Here is a 23,655-nt window from a genome sequence, read left to right on the forward strand (position 1 = left end):
AATTAATTTGCATCTCCAACTAGCCGTATGTTGTCTGTTCTCATTTTCTTCCCACAATCAAAGCTAACTACCTGTTTTGTGACCTCTGATCAAGGCCTAGAGTAGTCTTCAAATGGATAAGTAGCCTAATTAGTTTATCCAACCATTAAAAAAAAAAATGTAAAAAAAAAAGATAAAAGCCCCATGGCCATCTGTAGGTGTAGACCTATTCCAATTTGAATCTCTTGACATGTGCAGGTTTAAGATACACTATCTTGAAATGGTCAAGACTCAAGCATTGGCTACTGGGTTCAAGTTATCTGATTCAGTGCAGTCTCTCGACAAGCCTAGGCCAATATTTGTGGACCTTGGAATGACAGTCACTTCCGTCCATAGCTGTACTCCATCTAGTCACAACCCGCAGAGACTGCTAAGTGGAGTTTGCCTGGCGTCACCGTCAACTGGGGCTGCAGGAATGACGGACAATATTCCTTTACAACCAGTAAGACACAAAAAAAGACACGACAATAAAAACAGGAATGGGTAAGAACAAAAAAATAAATGTACAATAAGTAGAAATGAGAACATCGATATTAGGAGGCTGTTATTTAGCTCGTTGGCTAATAACATAATGAATTGTTTACGAAACCGCGGACGAATATATTCGCTACACATTCGCTATACATACAACCGTTCAATATAAATGTTGTTTTTCATTTAAAAAATAACACAATGACGGGATTTGCCTTGGTTGAGGAAATGTGTAATCGAAATGAGTATTTCATTGTAGCGAAAGGGATGACACAACCTTGTTCCGGTTGCTGAATGCCCTGTCGGTGCTAGTGGGCCTACACTATTAATCGTCTATTGTTTCTTTATCTTGACTAGATAGGCCTATAGAACGGTAAAACAACACTCATTATGCCTAAAACACAAGGTGGGGTAAAGTAGCGTGGCTGACTGGCATTCTTTGTGTCATTGCGTTGAACCAGCCCCAGACAGGGCAGGCCTTATGAGAATTGGGAGACAGCCAGTGATTGACTTGGGCAGGAGCTCACCGGAGTGGATTACCTGCACCTCGGAATATTAGTTAAGTATTGTGGAGCTCCACCTAAATATAAACAGTGTACCTGCACATATTCCAGTCCAATTAAGGCACTGGACACAGCAAACCACCATGATTGACTATGGACACAATACGGATGATGATGCGACTTCTATGATGTTTATGATATTTCCTGATATATGCAATGATAATATTGCGTCATAGAGTTGCACCAATTGTAAAGTGAAGCCTAACGTCTCATGTCCACCAGTTGCATCAAACTCTTTGTGTTCCGGCGGAAGTTATTTATTGTCAACGGAGCAGTCTGCTATGCTACGTTGGGGGTGCCGCACTAGGCTGTGGTGCGTTCTGTGTACCGTATGCGTTCAATATTTTCAACTCGTGCGTTGTTTTACCGTGCGATGGTACAAACGGAAGTACACACAGAATCCAACTAGGTTGCTTCTAGCTACTTGAAAAGCGAAGCACATGTGATGCAAGTACTGAAAATGCGGGGTAGACACCCGGCAAAACAAAACGCGTATTCATCTGGTGGACATCTGGCAAAATACAGGCCACACAAGACTAGCCTGCACACCTGTCCGGGCATCCCCTTTGCACCTCACGTCCCCATCATCCGATCAGACAGGAAAGGGCAATCTCAGAGATGGCGCTTGTCAGAGCATTTCAATTGTAGATTTTAAATAAATTACAAATGAGTAGGTTTAAGATGTACAACAAAATATATACAGTCAGGTCCCAAATTATTGGCACCCTTAAAGATGAGCAAAAAATACTGTATAAAATAATTCAAATACTGAGCTATATTGTATGTTCCAAAAGATTGGAAAATTATATTTTATACTAATTGAATTGCTAAGAGAAAGATATTTTGTTAAACTTTTTTTTTTCAAGATAGGGGTCAAAATGATTGGTGCCCCTGTTTTCAAAACCTTTCAATACCTCACCTTGCGAGGATAACGGCACTGAGCCTTTTCCTGAAATGTTTTATGAGATTGGAGAACACATTGGGAGGGATCTTAGACCGTTCCTCCGTACAAATGCTTGATATCCTTTGTCTGCGCTTATAGACTGGCCTCTTCAATTCAAACCAAAGTTTTTCAACTGGGTTCAAGTCCGGAGATTGAGATGGCCATTGCAAATTAGATTTTGTGGTCAATTAACCATTTCTTTGTGGATTTTGATGTGTGCTTGGGGTTATTGTTTCGCTGGTAGAAGCATCAGCATCCTAGCAGAGGCATCCAGGTTTTTGGCGAAAATGGTAAAGTTCATGGTGCCGTTGACCTTAACAATGGCCCCAAGACCAGTGGAAGCAAAATAGCCCCATATCTTCAAAGATCCACCGCCATATTTTACAGTAGGTATGGGGTTATTTTCTGCTCAGGCATCCTTATACCAAAAAAACAGAATAATACAAATATATTCATATTTTATTTTTTTGCAAATCATTTGTAGTGCACTGGGCCTTTACTAGTCCTTTATTAGTGGACAGATATAGCCATCCGTAGCGCAGTTAAAAAAAAAAATCAGCATTACCCAAAATACTTCCCGCAGCTATGTCCACAGTCAAGGATTCATTATCCAGGTATTCAGTCCCTAGATATGTGTAGTATATGTGATCTGTAAAAATCATAGAACATTATGACACATGGCAGCCATAAGATTAGGTCACGTGCTGCCCTGCTTGCCTAGTTGAAGTGGAATGCTTTGTTTGAGAAAGGTGTATGGAACTAAGACCTTGCTGCCTAACACATGAAGCCAATATTTACTTGAGTTGGGGCCCACCTCTGTGGTCCTATTGACTGACTGAAGCCTTGCTCACCACCATAGGAAAGAAACATATTATTTGCATGTTTTTGTAGTGGCATTTCAGTGAGAGGGAAACAGGGCAGTTTCCAAGACACAGATTAGGCCTAGTTCTGGACTAAAAAAATACTTTTATGGCATTTCTTCATTGAGCATGCTTTTTAGTCCAGGGTCTGTGTTCAAAAGCGTCTATGAGTAGGATGTTGATTCAGGATCAGATCCCTCCCAAGTCCATATAATCATTATGATTTTAAATGCAAAACTGATCCTATATCAGCGCTGTTCTGAGACTTTTTGTGAATAGAGGTCCTGGAGCAGGCTTAAAGCTGATATAGGGGCCTGGAATAGGGTGCCATTAGACACACCAGCTATTTAAATTTTCATGTTGAAAGACAACATCCCAATTACGGCCCCAAAAAAGTGCACGTGCATTTAACTTTTTCGGCAACCTGACCAAATTCACATAGAAATGTCAGTTATAGATATGTCATTCTCATTGAAAGCCAGTCTAAGAAGCGGTAGATGTGTTCTATGTGCACTATTTCTATGCTTTGCATTCATACGTTTCGTTTTTGCATTTTTTACTTTCGGTTTTGTACACCTGAAAAAAAAAAATATATATATATGGTTATGGAAAATATATTTCACAGTGGTTTAGATTGTACAATGATTCTCTACACTATACTTGCTTGTTTTGTCAAATAAACAGAAATTAGGGGACTATTAGAATTTGAGCAACCAGGAAATGGTGGAGCGATTTCTGCAAAGTGTATCTTTAAAGGGAAACTTCCGGATTTTGACAATAAAGCCCTTTATCTGCTTCGCAAGAGTCAGATGAACTCATGGAAACAATTTGTATATCTCTGCATCCTGTATGAAGGAAGTTAGAGGTACTTTTGTGAGCTGATGCTAACTATCGGTAGTGCAATTAGCGGAAGTCTATGGTATCTACCAGCATGTTAGGAGTTACCAAAGACTTCCAATCATTGTGCTAACGCTAGTTAGCAATTGAGCTAACGCTAGTTAACTTCTTTCTAACTGCATGCAGACTCTCTGACTCTGGGGAAGTAGATAAAGGGCTTTATTGGCAAAATCCTGATGTATCCATTTAACCTGGGTCAAGGAAACTATCCCTAATGATGTACTACACTGGTGTTCCTCAGGTGCTGCCCGTGGTCGAGGTGCTGCGGCATGGGGGACTTCCGGCCGAGGACAGTGTGGCTGGGCCACCCAGAGAAGAGGGAGCAGAGGTACCCCCGGAATGTCATTAACAACCAGAAGTACAACTTCTTCACCTTCCTCCCAGGGGTGAGTGTCAGGGACTCGGGGTCTGTAATTTGCAACTGTAATTTGCTCCTCATTCACAACACAACAAGCCTGAAAGAGTTTAGTGGCAAAGTGGAGTAAGTATTTAGTGAGTAGTAGGGCTGACCCCGTAGATTCAGATATAACAAATATTCTAATCAAATGAGCAGTCTTGTTAGCCTGTGTTGTTTAGCCTGTGCTGTTTAGCCTATGTGCCTCTAGTTCACAGGAGGTTGGTGGTACCTTAATTGGGGAGGACGGGCTTGTGGTAATGGCTGGAGCGGAATAAATGTAATGGTATCGAGCACTTGGTTTCTATGTGTTTGATGCCTTTCCATTCACTTAGTTCCAGACATTATTATGAGCCGTCCTCCCCTCAGCAGCCTCCACTGCTCTAGTTGCTTAGTCTCTTTATTGTTTTGTCATTACAAGTGAAGCGAAACCACGGCAAAAATACTAAGGAGTGTTTTTGTTTCCCTTTCAGATTTTTCAAGCCTAATTTTACTATGAATTAGGTTTTCAGACATTTGCTAGTCTTAAAACATAGACTTTTTTTTGGATATGAGGTCGGACATTAAAAGTAGTCCAGATTTGTTTGGAAAAACAAAAGCAAAGACCAGTCCTTTTTTGCATTGCAAATTATGATGATTTTTATTTACTTTAGATAATGTCAAGGAATTATTTTCGGGTCAAAGTCTCAAACACATTATTGTTGTTGTATGCTGTCACAGTAGCAATGAGAGAACACAAGATTTCCCTTTGTACTAATCTTGCACATTGGTGGTAATAAAATTCAGCCACGGTGTAGTGTGACTGTTAAAACTATACTTGACTGTGGGTGGCACTGGAATGAGACTTACACTGTTGTTGAGACATACACTGTATATACAAAAGTACGTGGACACCCCTTCAAATTAGTGAATTCGGCTATTTCAGCCACACCCGTTGCTGACAGGTGTATAAAATTGAGCACACAGCCATGCAATCTCCATAGACAAACATTGGTAGTAGAATGGCCCGTACTGAAGAGCTCAGTGACTTTCAACGTGCCACCGTCATAGGCCACCTTTCCAACAAGTAATTTTGTCAAATTTCTGCCCTGCTAGAGCTTCCCCGGTCAACTGTAAGTGCCTTTATTGTGAAGTGGAAACATCTAGGAGCAACAACGGCTCAGCCACGAAGTGGTAGGCCACACAAGCTCACAGAATGGGACCACCGAGTGCCGAAGCGTGAAGCGCAGGAAAATCGTCTGTCCTCGGTTGCAACAGTCACTACTGAGTTCCAAACTGCCTCTGGAAGCAACGTCAGCACAGTAACTTTTTGTCGAGAGCTTCATGAAATGGATTTCCATGACCAAGAAGCCGCACACAAGCCTAAGATCACCATGCTCAATGCCAAGTATCGTCTGGAGTGGTGTAAAGCTCGCCACCATTGGCCCAATCAGTGGAAACGCGTTCTCTGGAGTGCTGAATCACGCTTCACCATCTGGCAGTCTGACGGACCAATCAGAGTTTGGCGGTGCCAGGAAAACGCTACCTGCCTTAATGTAAAGTTTGGTGGAGAAGGAATAATGGTCTAGGGCTGTTTTTTTATGGTTTGGCTAGGCTCCTTAGTTCCAGTGAAGGGAAATCTTAACGCGACAGCATATAATGATATTCTAGATGATTTTGTGCTTCCAACATTGTGGCAACAGTTTGGGGAAGGCACTTCCCTGTTTGAGTATGACAATGCCCCGTGCACAAAGCGAGGTCCATACAGAAATGGTTTGTCGAGATCAGTGTGGAAGAACTTGACTGGCCTGCACAGAGCCCTGACCTCAACCCCATCAAACACCATTGGGATGAATTGGAACTGCGAGCCAGGCCTAATCACCCAACATCACTACCCGACCTCACTAATGCTCTTGTGGCTGAATGGAAGCAAGTCCCCACAGCAATTTTCAAACATCTAGTGGAAAGCCTTCACAGAAGAGTGGAGGCTGTTATAGCAGCGAAGGGGGGGACCAACATCATATTAATGCCCATAATTTTGGAATGAGATGTTGGACAAGCATGTGTCCACATACTTGTGGTCATGTAGTGTATCATATAGAATGTATTTGTGTGTGGATGTCTGTTGAACCATATGGCAAGCAACAAAATAACAATAACAGCTTATTTTCGTCTTCGGTTTCAAGATGTTTTCTGTTTTTGTGCCTACTGAACATGACCCTGATTAACATCACAGGCATATATTACTGTACTCCTATAGTGTAAAGACATATCGATGATTGGTTCTTGTGTTCATGTGAAATCATATTGTTCCGTTGTGTGTTTTCAGGTGCTGTTTAATCAGTTCAAGTACTTCTTCAACTTGTACTTTCTGCTCCTGGCGTGCTCTCAGTTTGTCAATGAGCTCAGGCTAGGTGCTCTGTACACCTACTGGGTTCCTTTGGTAAGCAGCATTTTTTTCAAGTAATGTAGCATTAAGTGTATACGTGATCCACTACTCACTTGCTAATAATACAATAATGTTTAACTGGGTTTGTCTTATTTTTGATTTTCAGGGATTTGTTTTGATCATAACCATCGTGAGAGAAGCAGTTGAGGAGATCCGATGTTATTGTCGAGACAAAGAAGTGAATTCACAGATCTACAGCAAGCTCTCAACAAGAGGTAAGGATTTATTTTCAGTCATTGCACACAATCTGCCGACTGAACAATAACATAAATACCATCAACAAAACGGAACCACTCATACAAATCAAAATCCACCAAATTTCCTGACGCAACCATTGAGATGAATATAAATGCCTAGTTGAATTTGAATAGTGGGTGTCTCCAGTTAACTGTATGAAGGTTGGTCGTGTCCTGTTTAAACTGGGAGGGGAGTGATGCCTTAATTCAAAGCAGAGATGTAAAAGTGTACACATAAGAGGGCTTGGAATAAAATGCTACCAGCAATAAAATCCTAGAGACCTCTTGTGGTTTCCATCACTTTTCCCCTTTGATCTGGCAGCTTGTTTTACTCATAAACAAAATGAATGGTTGCTTCCATGATAGTGCCCCCAGTGACTTGCTGCATGGGGTCTGGGGTATGAGAGCCATTTGCATGAGATCCCTGTAGATTGTTGTTCTACTCTAACTGAGCAAGTACTTTGTCAAAGGCAAAAACAAACAGTTGTTTACCCAGGATTTTTGTCTAACCCTGTATACTTGCAGGATTCATCATTTTAAAGTAGACCATTCTTAATTTATGTTTATTTCCTTGAAGGAATTTGATTTCAGATGGATTATTACTGAAATGTATTAGGACGTTTTTGTTTATTGATAAGCTGCCCTCCATCAGATGTTGTAAAAAGCAAGCTTCGACTACATTTGAATTATCTTTGTGAAACAGAACAGTTTTTAGACTCTCATAAACCTAAATGCATAGCAATATTAATTTCCTTTAATGTCTTACATATGCAAAAGCCTGGGGTCACAGCAAAGGTCATGGGTCAGTGACCCCCTCTAACAATTTTTGCCTGTTCATTCCAAATGGAATGGAAGAAAAGGCTCAACTTCCCCCGCCCTTCTAACATTCTTTCAGGTCTAGGCCTACATGGAAAATTACTTTCCCCACATTTCGTGAAAGGAAATCTATAGCAACAGTTGTCCACATTTGCTAGGCAACCGGGAGGAGACAGTTGGACATAAACAGTCATATTTAAAAGTGTTTCTGTAAAAGTGTTTCTGTATAGGGCCATGGGAAGAGAAGTATGAAGAGCAGGGTTTTAACTGTGTCTTTGAATGACGTTAATGACACCAGGATGTCTCACTACCATAAATCCTGTTTAGCTATGTGAACGTTTACATGGTCGTTTTAGATTTTTACTTGTTTGGGTCATTTTTCTCTAGTCTTCCCCTCCGAAGAGGAATGGAATGTCCATAAAACAACATACGCTCATATGTGTTCATCCTTTGTTTGGTCTGACCACAATACATTTATGATTATCAAAAATAATTTGGTCAACTCAACGTTCTGCAATCTAAAAATGCTTATTGAATATTCATTTTACGTTTGTTTTTATTTCAGGCACTGTGAAGGTGAAAAGTAGTGGCATTCAAGTCGGAGACCTCATAATTGTAGAAAAGGTTTGTATCACTTCATAGATTTCGCCTCAATTGGAGGCTAAACTTGTAGGATATCGTTTTACCAGATAGTTGCACTTAAAAATACTTTAAGTTAATTTGTCATATCCATGTAGGAAAGTTAAAACAAGGCAATCAATTGGGTTACTATTGTTGTCATTTGTGAGGCTAATTTGAATGTCACAACACTGTTAGCATGCTGTCGCTGTTAAAAGTATCTTAAGTAATTCTAACAGATTTTCCAATCAGTTGCCTCTTGTCATCTTTTTTTGCTGGCTATTGTAGAAAGAGTAGACTTTGTATGTGAAATATGAGAAGGGAGTCCTCAGTTACCAAATGGCCACTTCTTTCAGAAAGGTTCAGTTAAACACTGCTGAAGGATAGGTCACACATGTTGCTCTCTATACATTTGATCTATTTTATCCATGACTGAGAGACATTCAAAGTAAATCGAACTCTGAATTGTTACGATCTTCAGATATGAAATTTGTTAAAATATCTAAATATACAACATTCCAAATTTGTACTGCCACATGGATCTGAAGTGCCACAGTAAATCTTAATTTAAACCATCGACCACTTAAAATAGACCATGCCCAGCTCAATGTTTTGAAGTCTGTCAACTTAAATAGCGTTGAGAATTAATCTTCCAATAACTCTGACCAGGACTCAGTCACAGTGAAGTCTGGGTCAAACAGAGTGTAAAGTCCGGTCAGGCTCCCAGTTAGGGTAAGTAAGGCTGGATGATTTGCTGCAGGGCTTATTATTATGACTAGCTGAATGAAGGTAATGTACATTAAAGGCAAAAGTCTGAATGTCTACAGTCAGAGGAGGGGGGTTGTAACAGGATGCAAGTTGAAGTAATGTTTTTCTTCTCTGTCTTTGTAGAACCAGCGAGTTCCTGCTGACATGATCTTCTTAAGGACCTCTGAAAGAAACGGTAAACATCTGCTGGTCATTCATCCAAATCTCCAAAACAAGATAGTTGGGGAAATGGCATGTTTTAAAAGGGTGGTGAGGTGAAGGGATTACTCTAGATCCAGGACAGGAAGTGTAACAATGTCTAAAATTGTAATGAGGTCCATTTAAGTTGAATGTTGATGATGGGTTGTGGTAGAAGAAGCATGGGCCATTTATTTTCCCTAAGATCTCGATTGACCATTTTTGTCTTTCAAATTACAAGTTGCATCCTAAGGAAAATCACCAAGATATGCAAAGTGTAGAATAGAAAGAACATATCAAATGCAAAGAGAAGATGGGGGAACCAAGGTACAAAGATGGAGCCTAATCTGAATAAACAAATGTGGAATTGGATGAGATTTGGAAGAGTGATGACAGAAACACAATGAATTACTCACATGCAAAACAATGCTGTCTCCGACAGGCTTATTGTCTCATACACAACAAAAACACCACTGCCCCCTCGATAACTTGCAACGGTTGGGATCCATTGAAAATGTGCAATAAAACACCATACACCATACCTTACACTTTTATCATCTTGATTTGGGGTAACACAAACTATATGATGCATGCTTGGTTGCGGTTGTGCTTTTCTATAGGGGGATGAAAAAAACACATGTTTCTTTTACTGGAAAGAGTGTTTGGTTGGCTATCTCTATAACACATGGAGGCCATTAACTCAATAATGAAGAGCCTAACTATGCTCCGTGTTCTCTGCTACAGGCAGGCAGGATAATGTGGGCTAGGGTTTGGGGGCTGGGTTACTGGGGGATGTGGGAGGATGAGGTCTGGGTTGGCATGGATGCCTCTCCACTTGTTGATCCCCAGATTAATGTGCAGTTGGCCACCATTCATATTTGAACACTATTTTGTAATAAGATGACCTTTGTCATTCGGGAAGATATGTTTATGTTGAAAGATAGAGGGAACAAAGGATGCACCAAATAAAATAACGCCAGAAGTTGAAATATATATTTTTAGATATACAGAAATAAGTTATTGGTACCACAGAGACCCTAAACCCTTATACTGTAGAGCCCCCTAGAGGTGTTTGTTACTCCATTCTAAATCATCAGTTCTCCCTTATCCCAGGCTCCTGCTTCTTGCGTACTGACCAGCTGGATGGAGAGACGGACTGGAAACTACGCCTCCCAGTGGCCTGTACTCAGAGACTGCCCACTGCTGCTGTGAGTCACCACACCAAATGGCTGCTCCGCTATGTCTATAGTAGAGTGCAATGTTGGCACTTCACTGACTGCAGACATCTTTAGTAAAGTAATGCCACATCTCATGTTTTTTGGGGATGTTCTTAGAAGTGTTGTCGGTTATCAAGTGACCATGTTGTGATTGCTCCTCCAGGACCTTCTCCAGATCAGATCCTATGTGTATGCGGAGGAACCAAACATTGACATCCACAACTTTATTGGCACTTTCACCAGGGTGAGTGTTTTACCTGGACAAATCCATTTTACTTTTCTTGAATAAGACCTGCTAAAGACTCACATCAAGATAATTGCCACCATATCTAGTCAACTTGGAAGAAAGGCTGTTTTCGTAGGGTAATGCCCCTTACTCTATGTTTTGTGTCCTATGTGCTGTGCTTTAGGAGGATGGAGACCCTCCAGTCAACGAGAGTCTCAGTATTGAGAATACCCTGTGGGCCAGCACTGTCATCGCCTCTGGTAAATACCAACTCCTCCAGTGGTGTAACTAGTACCAGCCCGCCCGCCCCAATCTCTCTCCCTCCATCTCTAGAGCTGTGATAAGACGTTACTTCCTCCACTATTGATGTGCTGATGATTTGTCCTCCTACACACACACACACACACCGGCGCAATCAGACATTTGGTCACTTAGAAACAGTTCAGGGGTAGTTAACTATGAGACAACATTTACTGTCGTTATACATTTCAAAACACCCTTTCACAACCAGGGAAGTCGCTGAAATTGCTGCTATATGCTGTATTACATGTTATGGTTCATGATTCCAGACTTAAAGTCTCAGCCAATTACTATAATGTTCTTTCTCTGTAGGCACTGTGGTGGGAGTTGTTATCTACACAGGCAAGGAGCTCCGGAGTGTGATGAACACCTCAAACCCAAGGCACAAGGTATATTCATGTTAATCACAGTAAAACACCCTGCACTTGACGCTTTCCTTTAGTAGACAAAGACATGTATATTATCTGTAGGCTTATTAGGTTATCATTTTATCATGTCATTTCTTAGAAAATACCCTAGTAAACGCTGTACCATAAAATAAAGTGCTACTAGTATTAGTATAATTTCTGCCAATTTTATTTTCTGTAATATTGTATTGAGACTGTTCTGAGAGTGTTTCAAAAATATTTGTACTGCCTGATGATATTGTCCTTGTGGTTCTTCTAGGTTGGCCTCTTTGACCTGGAAGTGAACTGTTTGACCAAGATTCTGTTTGGGGCTCTGGTGGTGGTGTCTCTGGTCATGGTGGCCCTCCAACACTTTGCCGGCCGTTGGTATCTGCAGATCTTCCGCTTCCTACTGCTTTTCTCCAACATCGTCCCCATCAGGTAGATGTTTTAACACACTTTCTGTCTCCATTTCAATGAGATAATTTTAAAGCATTCAAAAGTAATCTGTAACAATGTAGTTACACTTGTAATAACTGTGTTATTACACAGGTTTGAGAGCAAAGTAAGTGTTACTAAGAGGTGTTATTTTCAATTGGAGCTTCATGTACATCAACATCTATCCTTGCTTATTTGTTTCTACATATGCTTATGAACATGTTTGATGGACAACCTAAAAACCATTGATATCCAAAATGTGTATCTGGGAGTCTTGTTTTTAAATGAATAAAATGTGAACCTTTGTGTCCAGCTTGCGTGTGAACCTGGACATGGGCAAGATGGTGTTCAGCTGGATGATCAGAAGAGACTCTAAGATCCCAGGTACGGTGGTCCGGGCCAGCACTATACCTGAACAACTGGGACGCATCTCCTATCTGCTCACTGACAAAACAGGTGAGTCTGCTACTTTTGTGGTTTATAGACATAAATATGTCATTGCGGGCCGCCGGACTATCACGTCTATGTGGCTGTGGACTCTGTATTGATCTGAAGCGAGAGTGCTTCCATTAACTTCCTTCCGCTTAGTCAATGTGTACGATTACACGCACACTAATAGTTTGATATTAAACTGATTATGGCATAATTTTACCGTAGGCCTAACGGACACATGCACTTTTGATAGACTTAAACAGCTGCAAATTATCCAGATATCAAAGTGTCACCAACAAAAACATTGACAATAGGCCTATAACAAATGCAGCATATGAAAAACATTTTTCACATGCAAATAGTACTTTTCGGTAGTGTTCAAAGCATGCCATTCCGAGAGCAGCATTTATTTTTCAACTCAAAGCAAGATTGATGTTTATTGGTCCTTGAGGCAGAACTGAGGGATTTCCTCTAGATTGGCCAGCTTCAAAGTCAAAATGCGCTATATTGTAAAAATGTATGAAAACAAAAATGTCTTAATTTAATGCATTAGGGTTAGCAGTGTAGTTAAGGTTAGGTTTAAAATCTTAATTTATGACTTTGTGTCTGTGCCAGCTACCAACCTAAAAGTAACTGAAAGTAATCCGATTACATTACTGAGTTAGGGGAAATGCAAATGTTATGTTACTGATAACAATTTTGGACTGTCAACTAGTAACTGTAAGGAATTACATTTAGAATCTAAACTTACCCAACCCTGGTCTTCGCAAAAATAACATGGTCACTGTGGTAGAACATGTATTTTGATTGCCAATTTTCTGCATTTAACAAAAGGCCCATCAGTTGCCTAATTTCAGATGTGTCCATGAAAACAGGCTTATTAAATCATTTAAACAAACTAATAATATTAATCTGACTATCCACATTAATCATTGTTGTGTGCATGTATCTGTGCTCAATATCGCATCGGACGTAACTGTGTTATAAAACGTGTAGTATTTAATGTTGTCATAAAACAACTTAACGTTGTAGTGCACAGGAAGAGTCGAGTGGCTACATAATAAGAATGCATGTATCTTTGCTTTAGTGGTCAGGAGAGGAAATTGACACAACGGACTGACATGTTGGATGTGAGATGATAGTGTTGAAGATGTGCTAAGGTTGTGTCCAGTATGACATTGCTAGGGCTGACCCATCCCTAGGGCTTTGGGCTGTGTGCGACTCTCAGAGACATGCTACTTATTGGAGCTTTAAATCAAAACGGGCCTGAAGTCTCCTGTCTCTGCACACACACACACCCTCAGGAACTGGCCTGTACCCCTCTTAAATTTACGACCCTGACGGCCAATAAAAGTATACTGGATTTTCCCACATAGTGATAAGGTCGATAGGGGTCAAAGGTCAGTCTAATGTATGTGCTGTAGGGGGCTCTCGGGTCATCCTGAAATACTACATACAGAGAGAGAGGCTTTTAAAGTGAGTGTGAGGACAACCAGGACACTGACATCATGGAAATGGTTTCAGGAACAGCTACTTGATCATAGTGTGAGTTATGTAGACTGTTTAAAAATAACTTTTTAAATGATGATCATAATTGTAACACCAACATTACAGTGTGTCCACACTTTCAGTAGAAATGTTACAAATAATATATAATAATATACAAATAATATACATTGTGCTTGTGTGTTTGATGCAGGAACTCTCACCCAGAATGAGATGGTGTTCCGTCGCCTCCATCTTGGAACGGTGGCCTATGGAATGGACTCCATGGACGAGGTGCAGAGCCACGTGTTCAGTGCCTACACACAGGTAAAACAATAACCATCATCACCAACCGTATAGAGTAGGGCTATCCCTGACAACAACAAAAACTTAGGCGAGCGAAAGTCATCTGTTCATTCAATCAATCAATCTGTGGATTTCTTTTTACGTGTATTTTTCAATATATAAACACAGCCTATGTGTTTTAATAAAATCAAGTATATGCATTGATCTTGTCTGATGCTTTAAGCTCACTGTTTGATGAAATAACACACAAATGACTCAAGAGGGAGCCAGAGATCTAGAGGAAGAAAAATAACTTGACTGACCATCCTCCTTCTACTGGCTTTCACAGATTCTGCCATTACTCTTGCCAGTAATAGGCTACACGAGGAGTCGACAACCTTTCTCATTTATAATGCCAATTTATCTTAGCGTTTCTACAGATCTGATTTCCAGTTATGGTTTTCATATATTTTCGTGGAACTGTTTCAATTAATTTCTTCATATCTGAAAATCATTGTCATGTGGTTAATCAAAAATTCTATTAAAATCTAAATTAAAATTATACAAAGCTAAAAAAGTAACTTCTATTGCCGTTGCCAACTATGTAAAAATAGCCTAAATATAGCCAACAAATAAAAACATTGCAGCATGCAGGTGGAAAATATCCTAATTTAAAACAACTATAAGTCACATTGCTATGCATGGCCTGTCTGCAACAAACTTGAAACACAGTATCAACTATTAACTTGGGTCCAGCCAAAATCTTGCCCTAGCGACATTGTATAAAGTATTCTGGGCCAATGAGCAAGGGACACAGCTGTAGGCTATTTGCGCAAAGGGATAAGACGCAGTGCTTGACTTGAGCAGGAGCTCATTGGAGCTGAGTACCGGCACCTGTTTCTTTTAAAGAATGTTAACCTATTTCAGTCCAAGTCCAGCACTGATAGGAAGCAATAAGGTAGCCCTATTTCAGGACATTTCCACTAGATCCGAGTATGACATTTTTCCCTTTCATGCTGAGTGGTTATCGATAAGGCAGACAGCTGGAAATATTTTTCAAATAGCTTACATTGAGGAACTGTTGTCATTCTCAATGGATGTAAAAACAGACTTAATTTGCTTGCTGTTTGAGGTGAAACAAAAACACTACTTTGAGAAGCTCCACAGATCATTAGTGGTGACAGAAGTCAGGTCATTCATACTTGTTGTGCTTTGCGGAGCAGTACAGAGCTGTTGTGAAGGAAGTTGTCAAGGAAGTGAGTATGTGTTTATACAGGATGTACCGCCCCCACCTACCATCAACCAATCGTGTCAATGTGGAGCCTTACAGAGCCCTCCGAATTGTTACAACATTTTGGAGACGCATGGTGATTTGGTACAGAGCTTGATATGCCCTCTGCATGCCTCTGGAGGCTCCGGAATTGCGTCACACCATCCATATGGAGCCTCCGACCACATTTTCAGATCAAGCATTGGCTTTTAGTCTAGGCCTCCCCAATGGATTAGTTCACTGAGATGGGAGCAAATATATACACTACCGTTCAAAAGTTTGGGGTCACTTAGAAATGTTCTTGTTTTTGAAAGAAAAGCAGATTTATTGTCCATTAAAATAACATCAAATTGATCAGAAATACAGTGTAGACATTGTTCGTGTTGTAAATTACTATTGTAGCTGGAAACGGCAGATTCTCTTTTTTTTAATGGAATATCTACATAGGTGTACAGAGGCCCATTATCGGCAACCATCACTCCTGTGTTCCAATGGCACGTTGTGCTAGCTAATCCAGGAAGCAATATAATTGGCAAGAAGCAATATACAGTGCCTTGCGAAAGTATTCGGCCCCCTTGAACTTTGCAACCTTTTGCCACATTTCAGGCTTCAAACATAAAGATATAAAACTGTATTTTTTTGTGAAGAATCAACAACAAGTGGGACACAATCATGAAGTGAAACGACATTTATTGGATATTTCAAACTTTTTTAACAAATCAAAAACGGAACAATTGGGCGTGCAAAATTATTCAGCCCCCTTAAGTTAATACTTTGTAGCGCCACCTTTTGCTGCGATTACAGCTGTAAGTCACTTGGGGTATGTCTCTATCAGTTTTGCACATCGAGAGACTGAAATTTTTTCCCATTCCTCCTTGCAAAAACAGCTCGAGCTCAGTGAGGTTGGATGGAGAGCATTTGTCAACAGCAGTTTTCAGTTCTTTCCACAGATTCTCGATTGGATTCAGGTCTGGACTTTGACTTGGCCATTCTAACACCTGGATATGTTTATTTTTGAACCATTCCATTGTAGATTTTGCTTTATGTTTTGGATCATTGTCTTGTTCGAAGACAAATGTCCGTCCCAGTCTCAGGTCTTTTGCAGACTCCATCAGGTTTTCTTCCAGAATGGTCCTGTATTTGGCTCGATCCATCTTCCCATCAATTTTAACCATCTTCCCTGTCCCTGCTGAAGAAAAGCAGGCCCAAACCATGATGCTGCCACCACCATGTTTGACAGTGGGGATGGTGTGTTCAGGGTGTTGCTTTTACGCCAAACATAACGTTTTGCATTGTTGCCAAAATGTTCAATTTTGGTTTCATCTGACCAGAGCACCTTCTTCCACATGTTTGGTGTGTCTCCCAGGTGGCTTGTGGCAAACTTTAAACAACACTTTTTATGGATATCTTTAAGAAATGGCTTTCTTCTTGCCACTCTTCCATAAAGGCCAGATTTGTGCAATATACAACTGATTGTTGTCCTATGGACAGAGTCTCCCACCTCAGCTGTAGATCTCTGCAGTTCATCCAGAGTGATCATGGGCCTCTTGGCTGCATCTCTGATCAGTCTTCTCCTTGTATGAGCTGAAAGTTTAGAGGGATGGCCAGGTCTTGGTAAATTTGCAGTGGTCTGATACCTTCCATTTCAATATTATCGCTTGCACAGTGCTCCTTGGGATGTTTAAAGCTTGGGAAATCTTTTTGTATCCAAATCCGGCTTTAAACTTCTTCACAACAGTATCTCGGACCTGCCTGGTGTGTTCCTTGTTCTTCATGATGCTCTCTGCACAGTTAACGGACCTCTGAGACTATCACAGTGCAGGTGCATTTATACGGAGACTTGATTACACACAGGTGGATTGTATTTATCATCATTAGTCATTTAGGTCAACATTGAATCATTCAGAGATCCTCACTGAACGTCTGGAGAGAGTTTGCTACACTGAAAGTAAAGGGGCTGAATAATTTTGCACGCAGTTTTTGATTTGTTAAAAAAGTTTGAAATATCCAATAAATGTCGTTCCACTTCATGATTGTGTCCCACTTGTTGTTGATTCTTCACAAAAAATACAGTTTTATATCTTTATGTTTGAAGCCTGAAATGTGGCAAAAGGTCGCAAAGTTCAAGGGGGCCGAATACTTTCGCAAGGCACTGTAATTGGCCTTCTTCAGACTAATTGAGTATCTGTAGCATCAGCATTTGTGGGTTTGATTACAGGCTCAAAATGGCCAGAAACAAATAACTTTCTTCTGAAACTCGTCAGTTTATTCATGTTCTGAGAAATGAAGGCAATTCCATGCAAGAAATTTCCAAGAAACTGAAGATCTCGTACAAAGCTGTGTACTACTCCCTTCACAGAACAGCGCAAACTGTCTCTAACCAGAATAGAAAGTGAAGTGGGAGGCCCCGGTGCACAACTGAGCAAGAGAACAAGTATATTAGAGTGTTTAGTTTGAGAAACAGACGCCTCACAAGTCCTCGACTGGCAGCTTCATTAAATAGTACCAAAACACCAGTCTCAACGTCAACAGTGAAGAGGCTACTCCGGGATACTGGCCTTCTAGGCAGAGTTGCAAAGGAAAAGCCATATCTCAGACTGGCCGATAAAAATAAAAGATTAAGATGGGGAAAAGAACACAGGCCAGCTGCATCAGATGAGCTGGCCTCTACAATCACCCGACCTCAACCCAATTGAGATGGTTTGGGATAAGTTGGACCGCAGAGTGAAGAAAAAGCAGCCAACAAGTGCTCAGCACTTGTGGGAACTCTTTCAAGACTGTTGGAAAAGCATTCCAGGTGAAGCTGGTTGAGAGAATGCAAATCTGTCATCAAGGCAAAGGGTGGCTATTTTGAAGGATCTCAAATATAAAATATATTTTGTTTTGTTTAGCTCTTTTTTTTTGGTTACTAAATGATTCCATATGTGTTATTTCACAGTTTTGATGTCTTTACTATTATTCTACAATGTAGAAAATAGTAAAAGTAAAGAAAAACTCTTGAATGAGTAGGTGTGTCCAACTCTGCATCAGTCCATATGGGCTGTGTTCAACAAATGTATCACTAATGGGTGAGACAGCCGATGTTTGAAATTCTGTGTTAGAAACAAGTAACAAAAACCTTGTCTTTGTAGCTTATTGTTTTAGCAACATATCAGCTGTGTGATTATTATTTGGCTTAATGCTTTCCGACCCATAATGACTTTTTGTCCCTTTGACACCAGAGGTTAGTAGAGCAGGAAACCGGATTAGCCACTAGCCCCAGAGCCCACGAACACTGGCCGGCCCTAGTTTAATGGCACCATCATTGACCCCTGTGGAAACGCAACGCCTGGCCTAAAAATAACCGCAGCAAGATAGTAAAAGCTGATTGTTCATTTTTTTTCTTTCTTCACACATCTGGTTGTGTTTACTTGCCGTGGATCTCTGTGGATGGTAAGGAAGGGTTAGGCCTCCCGAGTGGCGCAGCGGTCTAAGGCACTACATTGCAATTTTAGAGGCGTCACTACACAACCGGCCGTGATCGGGAGTCTCATAGGGCGGTGCACAATTGGGCCAGCGTCGTCCAGGGTTAGGCCGTCATTGTAAATAAGAATTTGTTCTTAACTCTTATTTGACCTTTATTTAACTAGTCAGGAATAGTAAAGCTGACAGCCTGGCCTAACTGCCTTGATCAGGGGCAGAACGACAGATTTGTATCTTGTCAGCTCGGGGATTAGAACTTGCAACCTTTCGATTACTAGTTCAACGCTCTAACCGCTAGGCTACCCTGCCGCCTCTGACTTGCTTAGTTAAATGAAGGTTAAATAGTCAAATGGCTTTGTGTGGTAGTCATTTTAGAACTGAGTCAGTTCAGAGAAGTGTTATTTCTTTAGCACCACAAAACACATATTTCTTATACTTTGACATAGTGATAAGGCGGCTCACAGGTACAAGTAGATCCATGTTTTTCCCACAAATAATGTATTTATCTGATGACTGTATGCAGTGGTGTAAATTAGGTTAAGTATATTTACAACCAAATACTTTGAGACTTACTCAAGTTGTATTTTACTGGGTGACTTTCACTTTTACATGAGTCTTTTTATTTTAAGGTACCTTTTACTCAATTGGGTACTTTTTCCACCACTGACTGTTTGTCAATCAATGAATAGCTGAGAAAAAAGTTAGGTGTAAAAAAACGCTCTACCAATCATTGAAAACCTTGCAGGTAGACCGATGCTTATAATCCAACTAAGCGGGCTAACTTTTCTGTTGTACACCTTCCTCCCCACAGCCCTCTCACGACGCCCCAGCATCCAGAGCTCCGGCGGCTACTAAGGTTCGTAAGACCATCAGCAGCCGTGTGCATGAGGCGGTGAAGGCCATCGCCCTGGTGCACTGTGTGACGCCCGTGTACGAGGCCAACGGTGTGACGGACCAGGCCGAGGCAGAGCAGCACTATGAGGACACCTGTAGGGTTTACCAGGCCGCCAGCCCAGACGAGGTACATAATGGCTCACCCTCAATACTAGACATCACTGTCCATAAACACAGCAACCGGAGGATGATAGTATTTGCCTCTGCGCAGTTATAATATACTCCTTCGTTAACGATAGACCAACATATACCAAAGTAGCCTGTGAGAAATGTGTTGTCTACTCAACAGCCTCAAAGGTTAAAGGGAATTGTCACTACGCCAATTACAGTAGGTATGGTGACAGTGGAAGAATGGAATCCAGATTAAAATATGGAGAGAGTCACTTCAAATGGTTTTGCAGCTTGAACCCTTATCAGTCCCTGCAGTTGACTACCTGCTGCCCTTGAAGGAAACCTTGAGGAGACAAATTACATTCCACATGTACCTAGCTGTGACCTGGATCACTGTGAATCGTTTGAACTTCAGGAAGAAGGCTGAGGGGGAATTCAGCTTGATCCTTTTCCTGCGGTGTAAATACGGATTTCCTTAATGTGCTCCCCAGTCCATTGGGCTTAGCCTATCCACCCTTTGAGTCTCCTACCTTCATAGTAGATACTTTGATATGGCCCACAGAAGTTGCTTTGAGGTGAGTTGTGGCCTAGTGTATGCTGAACTTCATGCAATACAAGCATTGTTTTCCAGAAAATGAATTGTGGGATAACAACATTTCTCACAGATTACAAAATCAGTCAATGTGTAGATATTTCCTTTCTTGATTGAATGTTTTTTTGCTGTTGTTACTATAGGTATATTTTATTCGCTTGATATGATCTGGGCTCAAATTCAGTTTGCTTTCCAATGGCTTCTCAGGAAGTCCATAGATATATATAGTTTTGGCAGCCGGTTGTCGTGGTCACAATGCCAGTGACAGTTGGATGTGTGGTTTTTGGTAGGAATCCATTCACAAGCCATTTATCGAACTTGTTTTGTTCTGTTGGATGTGATACTTGTTCGGCAGACAACTCATTTTTGTTGTTAATAAAATCTAAATGAAGAGTCCTGGTTGTAGTGTGGAGTAATTTTTCCACAGTTTATGCTTTTACATCTGCTTATTTAGTATATCTTATATATTATGTCTAAAATATTGATTGTGGTATCTACTCAAGAGAAGTGTGTTCCTATAACAAAGCGCCGGAAGAGTATCAAGTATTTCTTGACGGTTCCATTTCCAAGCAGGACCAATAAGAACTTTCGCTTATGCCAAGCTGTGGTTTTGACTCCAGCCATTTGCCAGTAGCAGACCCAGCTCAATTAAACTCTAGACATTCCCATTACCAAGTGCTGCTGTTGTGGTGGAGGCCGATTCACTGCATGCCTTCACAGTGAATGTAGCCTTACTAATGTTACCATGACTAAGTCAAGTTCCTCATTCTCCCCAACTTGTATGACCAACACACAAGCCAAGCATAGCCTCACACCAAATATGATCATGGAATAAGTATTATTTGTTAGCAGGAGGAGAGGAGCCATGGTTTAGGACTGGTCTTTAGATGTTTAGGGTCCAACCGATGCCTCGTTCTATCCATCTGAGATCTACACTGAGTCTACCAAACATTAGGAACAACTTCCTAATATTGAGTTGAACCCCAAATGTCATTTGTACCATGTTTTTGTGCTGCTCCCATGTTGTTGTCATGTTGTGTTGCTACCATGCTGTGTTGTCATGTGTTGCTGCCTTGTTATGTTGTTGTCTTAGGTCTCTCTTTATGTAGTGTTGTGTCTCTCCTGTTGTGATGTGTGTTTTGTCCTATATTTATATTGTTTAAAAAAAATATATATCCCAGGCCCCTGTCCCCGCAGGAGGCCTTTTTCCTTATGGTAGGCCGTCATTGTAAATAAGAATTTGTTCTTAACTGACTAGTTAAATCCAAAATAAAAATCAGGCTTTATCCTCATGTGCCATTCAAAAGAAACCAGAAAAAACATGCAGCGTGCGTCTTTTAAAAGGATTATCTTCCTAGTTTGTTCAATCAATTTGTCAATCCATTTTCTTTGAGTGCAGAAATGCTTTTATTATTGATTTGCGCTGAAGTAGAACTGTGCTCTTTGCTCACTTTGATATTTCCTGCTTATTGCTATTTCCTGTGAAAAGGTACATCATGTTAAAATGGTCCATTCTCCATTTACCTCACCAAACTGTTCCATTTTGATAACCACCATTCACCAAACTGTCTCCTCTGCCTTGCCTTGCTAGGTGTCGCTGGTGCAGTGGACTGAGAGTGTTGGACTGACCCTGGTCGGACGGGACCACAACTCCATGCAGCTGAGGACTCCTAGTGGACAGATCCTGAACTTCACCATCCTGCAGATATTCCCCTTCACCTATGAGAGCAAGCGGATGGGAATCATAGTTCGAGTAAGTGTAGCTGACTGGGATATGAATCTGGTTTGAAAATGCAAATTCCAGTCATCCATTTACAGTTGCCAGCGGTGTTTGCCTTCCGGAGCTGAACTAATGTATTGTGGAAGATGATTTGTATTTTGCTTGATTGCCCGCCAACTGTTAGTGTTCGGATGTAACTGCTCTTTTGAAAGATACATTCTATAGCTGACACCAGTGGGGCCAACTGCTCTTTTGAATGATACGTTTTCTGACTTTTGAACCTGGGCATTGGTCCAGTGATCCATCGGGACGGAGACTGATCTGAAAAAGACTTTACCCGGCTATGAACCCTATGACTAAGTCTCTGTGCTGTCTGCATGACTAACTATTGTTGTTGGCTTGGATAGACCTGGTATAACTCTACTTCAGGAAGCCTGGGGTTGAACTTGAGTTCCTCAAGAAAATATTTTGAAGCATATTTGAGACCAAACTTAAGTTTCCCTTTCTACACAACCAACTGACAATAATAAACTCTTATTTTTATGTGCATCCCTACACATGTGCATCTTTATGTGCATCCCTGCTGAGAGTCAGGGGGAAACCACAGAATATACCTTATTGATTGATGTGAATGTTTTTCTTCTATTTTGTTTTTCAAGCATGGAGTTTAGGGAGTGACAGTGGTCTGTTTTGCAGGATGAGTCTACAGGAGAGATTAGCTTCTACATGAAGGGTGCAGATGTGGTGATGGCTGGCATCGTCCAGTATAACGACTGGCTGGAAGAAGAGGTAGATTTTCCTTCCTCGAGTCGAGAACAAGTCATTTTAGTTTGAATAGAAGACCACCCTGATTTGAATATATTGTGTTGAGGTCACCTTTAGAGGTTGCTGTCAATATAACCTTTTTTGGGGGGGTTCAGAGTCATTGTGAATGTTTGAACATTCTGTTCTGATATTAATATTTTAGTGTTACTTTTGCTCTTTCTTCCAGTGTGGGAATATGGCCAGGGAAGGTCTGAGGGTCTTGGTCGTTTCCAAGAAGTCTCTAACAGAGGAACAGTACCAAGACTTTGAGGTTAGTAGCATTCCCTCTCTGTCTTTGAATGAGCTTAAATGTTTCTGTCATCACGTTGATACTTAGCGGCCAGGACTGTGCACATAGCAGGTCATAAAGACTCAGTAGGTTCAAACCAACACCACGCAGGAAGTGTTATGGCGGCGTCGTAAAGAGAATGCCAATTCATTTTGATGTCTGAGAATGAAAGATGATACCGAGTGTGTTATATCAGTTATAACAACATTAGCTGTTCATTTCTACTAGTTGACGCACCTCCCTCTTCTTGTGTTGCTGTGCCCCAGTTAATCATTGTGTTGGTTACCAATCCTCACAATCCCAAGGAGATTTCAGTGAAATATTTTTTGTTGTTGTAGGATGACAATATACACTGAGTATACGAAACATTAAACTGGCCAGGTGAATCCAGATGAAACTATGACCCCTTATTGATGTCACTTGTTAAATCCACTTCAATCAGTGTAGATGAAGGGGAGGATTTTTAAGCCTTGAGACAGTTGAGACATGCCTTGTATATCTGCCATTCAGAGGGTGAAGGGGCAAGACAAAATA

The 23,655-nt window shown here is 40.9% G+C and overlaps 1 protein-coding gene across 2 annotated transcripts in view; it reads left to right on the forward strand.

Moving 5' to 3' along the window:
* Positions 1-315: 315 nt before the first annotated feature.
* Positions 316-23,655, forward strand: part of LOC118360022 (probable phospholipid-transporting ATPase IIA) — a 38,554-nt gene continuing 15,214 nt past the window's right edge. Inside the window, exons 1-17 of one of the 2 annotated variants that reach the window (XM_035739049.2) lie at positions 316-522; positions 4,015-4,159; positions 6,476-6,589; positions 6,702-6,810; positions 8,213-8,271; positions 9,157-9,208; positions 10,324-10,418; positions 10,591-10,671; positions 10,838-10,913; positions 11,266-11,342; positions 11,620-11,780; positions 12,091-12,233; positions 13,909-14,021; positions 19,523-19,732; positions 21,900-22,061; positions 22,725-22,817; positions 23,020-23,103. In XM_035739049.2, coding sequence (XP_035594942.1) covers positions 353-522; positions 4,015-4,159; positions 6,476-6,589; positions 6,702-6,810; positions 8,213-8,271; positions 9,157-9,208; positions 10,324-10,418; positions 10,591-10,671; positions 10,838-10,913; positions 11,266-11,342; positions 11,620-11,780; positions 12,091-12,233; positions 13,909-14,021; positions 19,523-19,732; positions 21,900-22,061; positions 22,725-22,817; positions 23,020-23,103 — 1,944 coding nt within the window. In that variant the 5' untranslated portion in view covers positions 316-352. Of the gene's footprint in view, positions 523-910; positions 1,069-4,014; positions 4,160-6,475; positions 6,590-6,701; positions 6,811-8,212; positions 8,272-9,156; positions 9,209-10,323; positions 10,419-10,590; positions 10,672-10,837; positions 10,914-11,265; positions 11,343-11,619; positions 11,781-12,090; positions 12,234-13,908; positions 14,022-19,522; positions 19,733-21,899; positions 22,062-22,724; positions 22,818-23,019; positions 23,104-23,655 lie in introns of those variants that run through there. The other variant, XM_035739050.2, reaches the window with a different exon arrangement.

This window comes from Oncorhynchus keta, chromosome 27, assembly GCF_023373465.1.
Source record: "Oncorhynchus keta strain PuntledgeMale-10-30-2019 chromosome 27, Oket_V2, whole genome shotgun sequence".
NCBI lineage: Eukaryota > Metazoa > Chordata > Actinopteri > Salmoniformes > Salmonidae > Oncorhynchus > Oncorhynchus keta.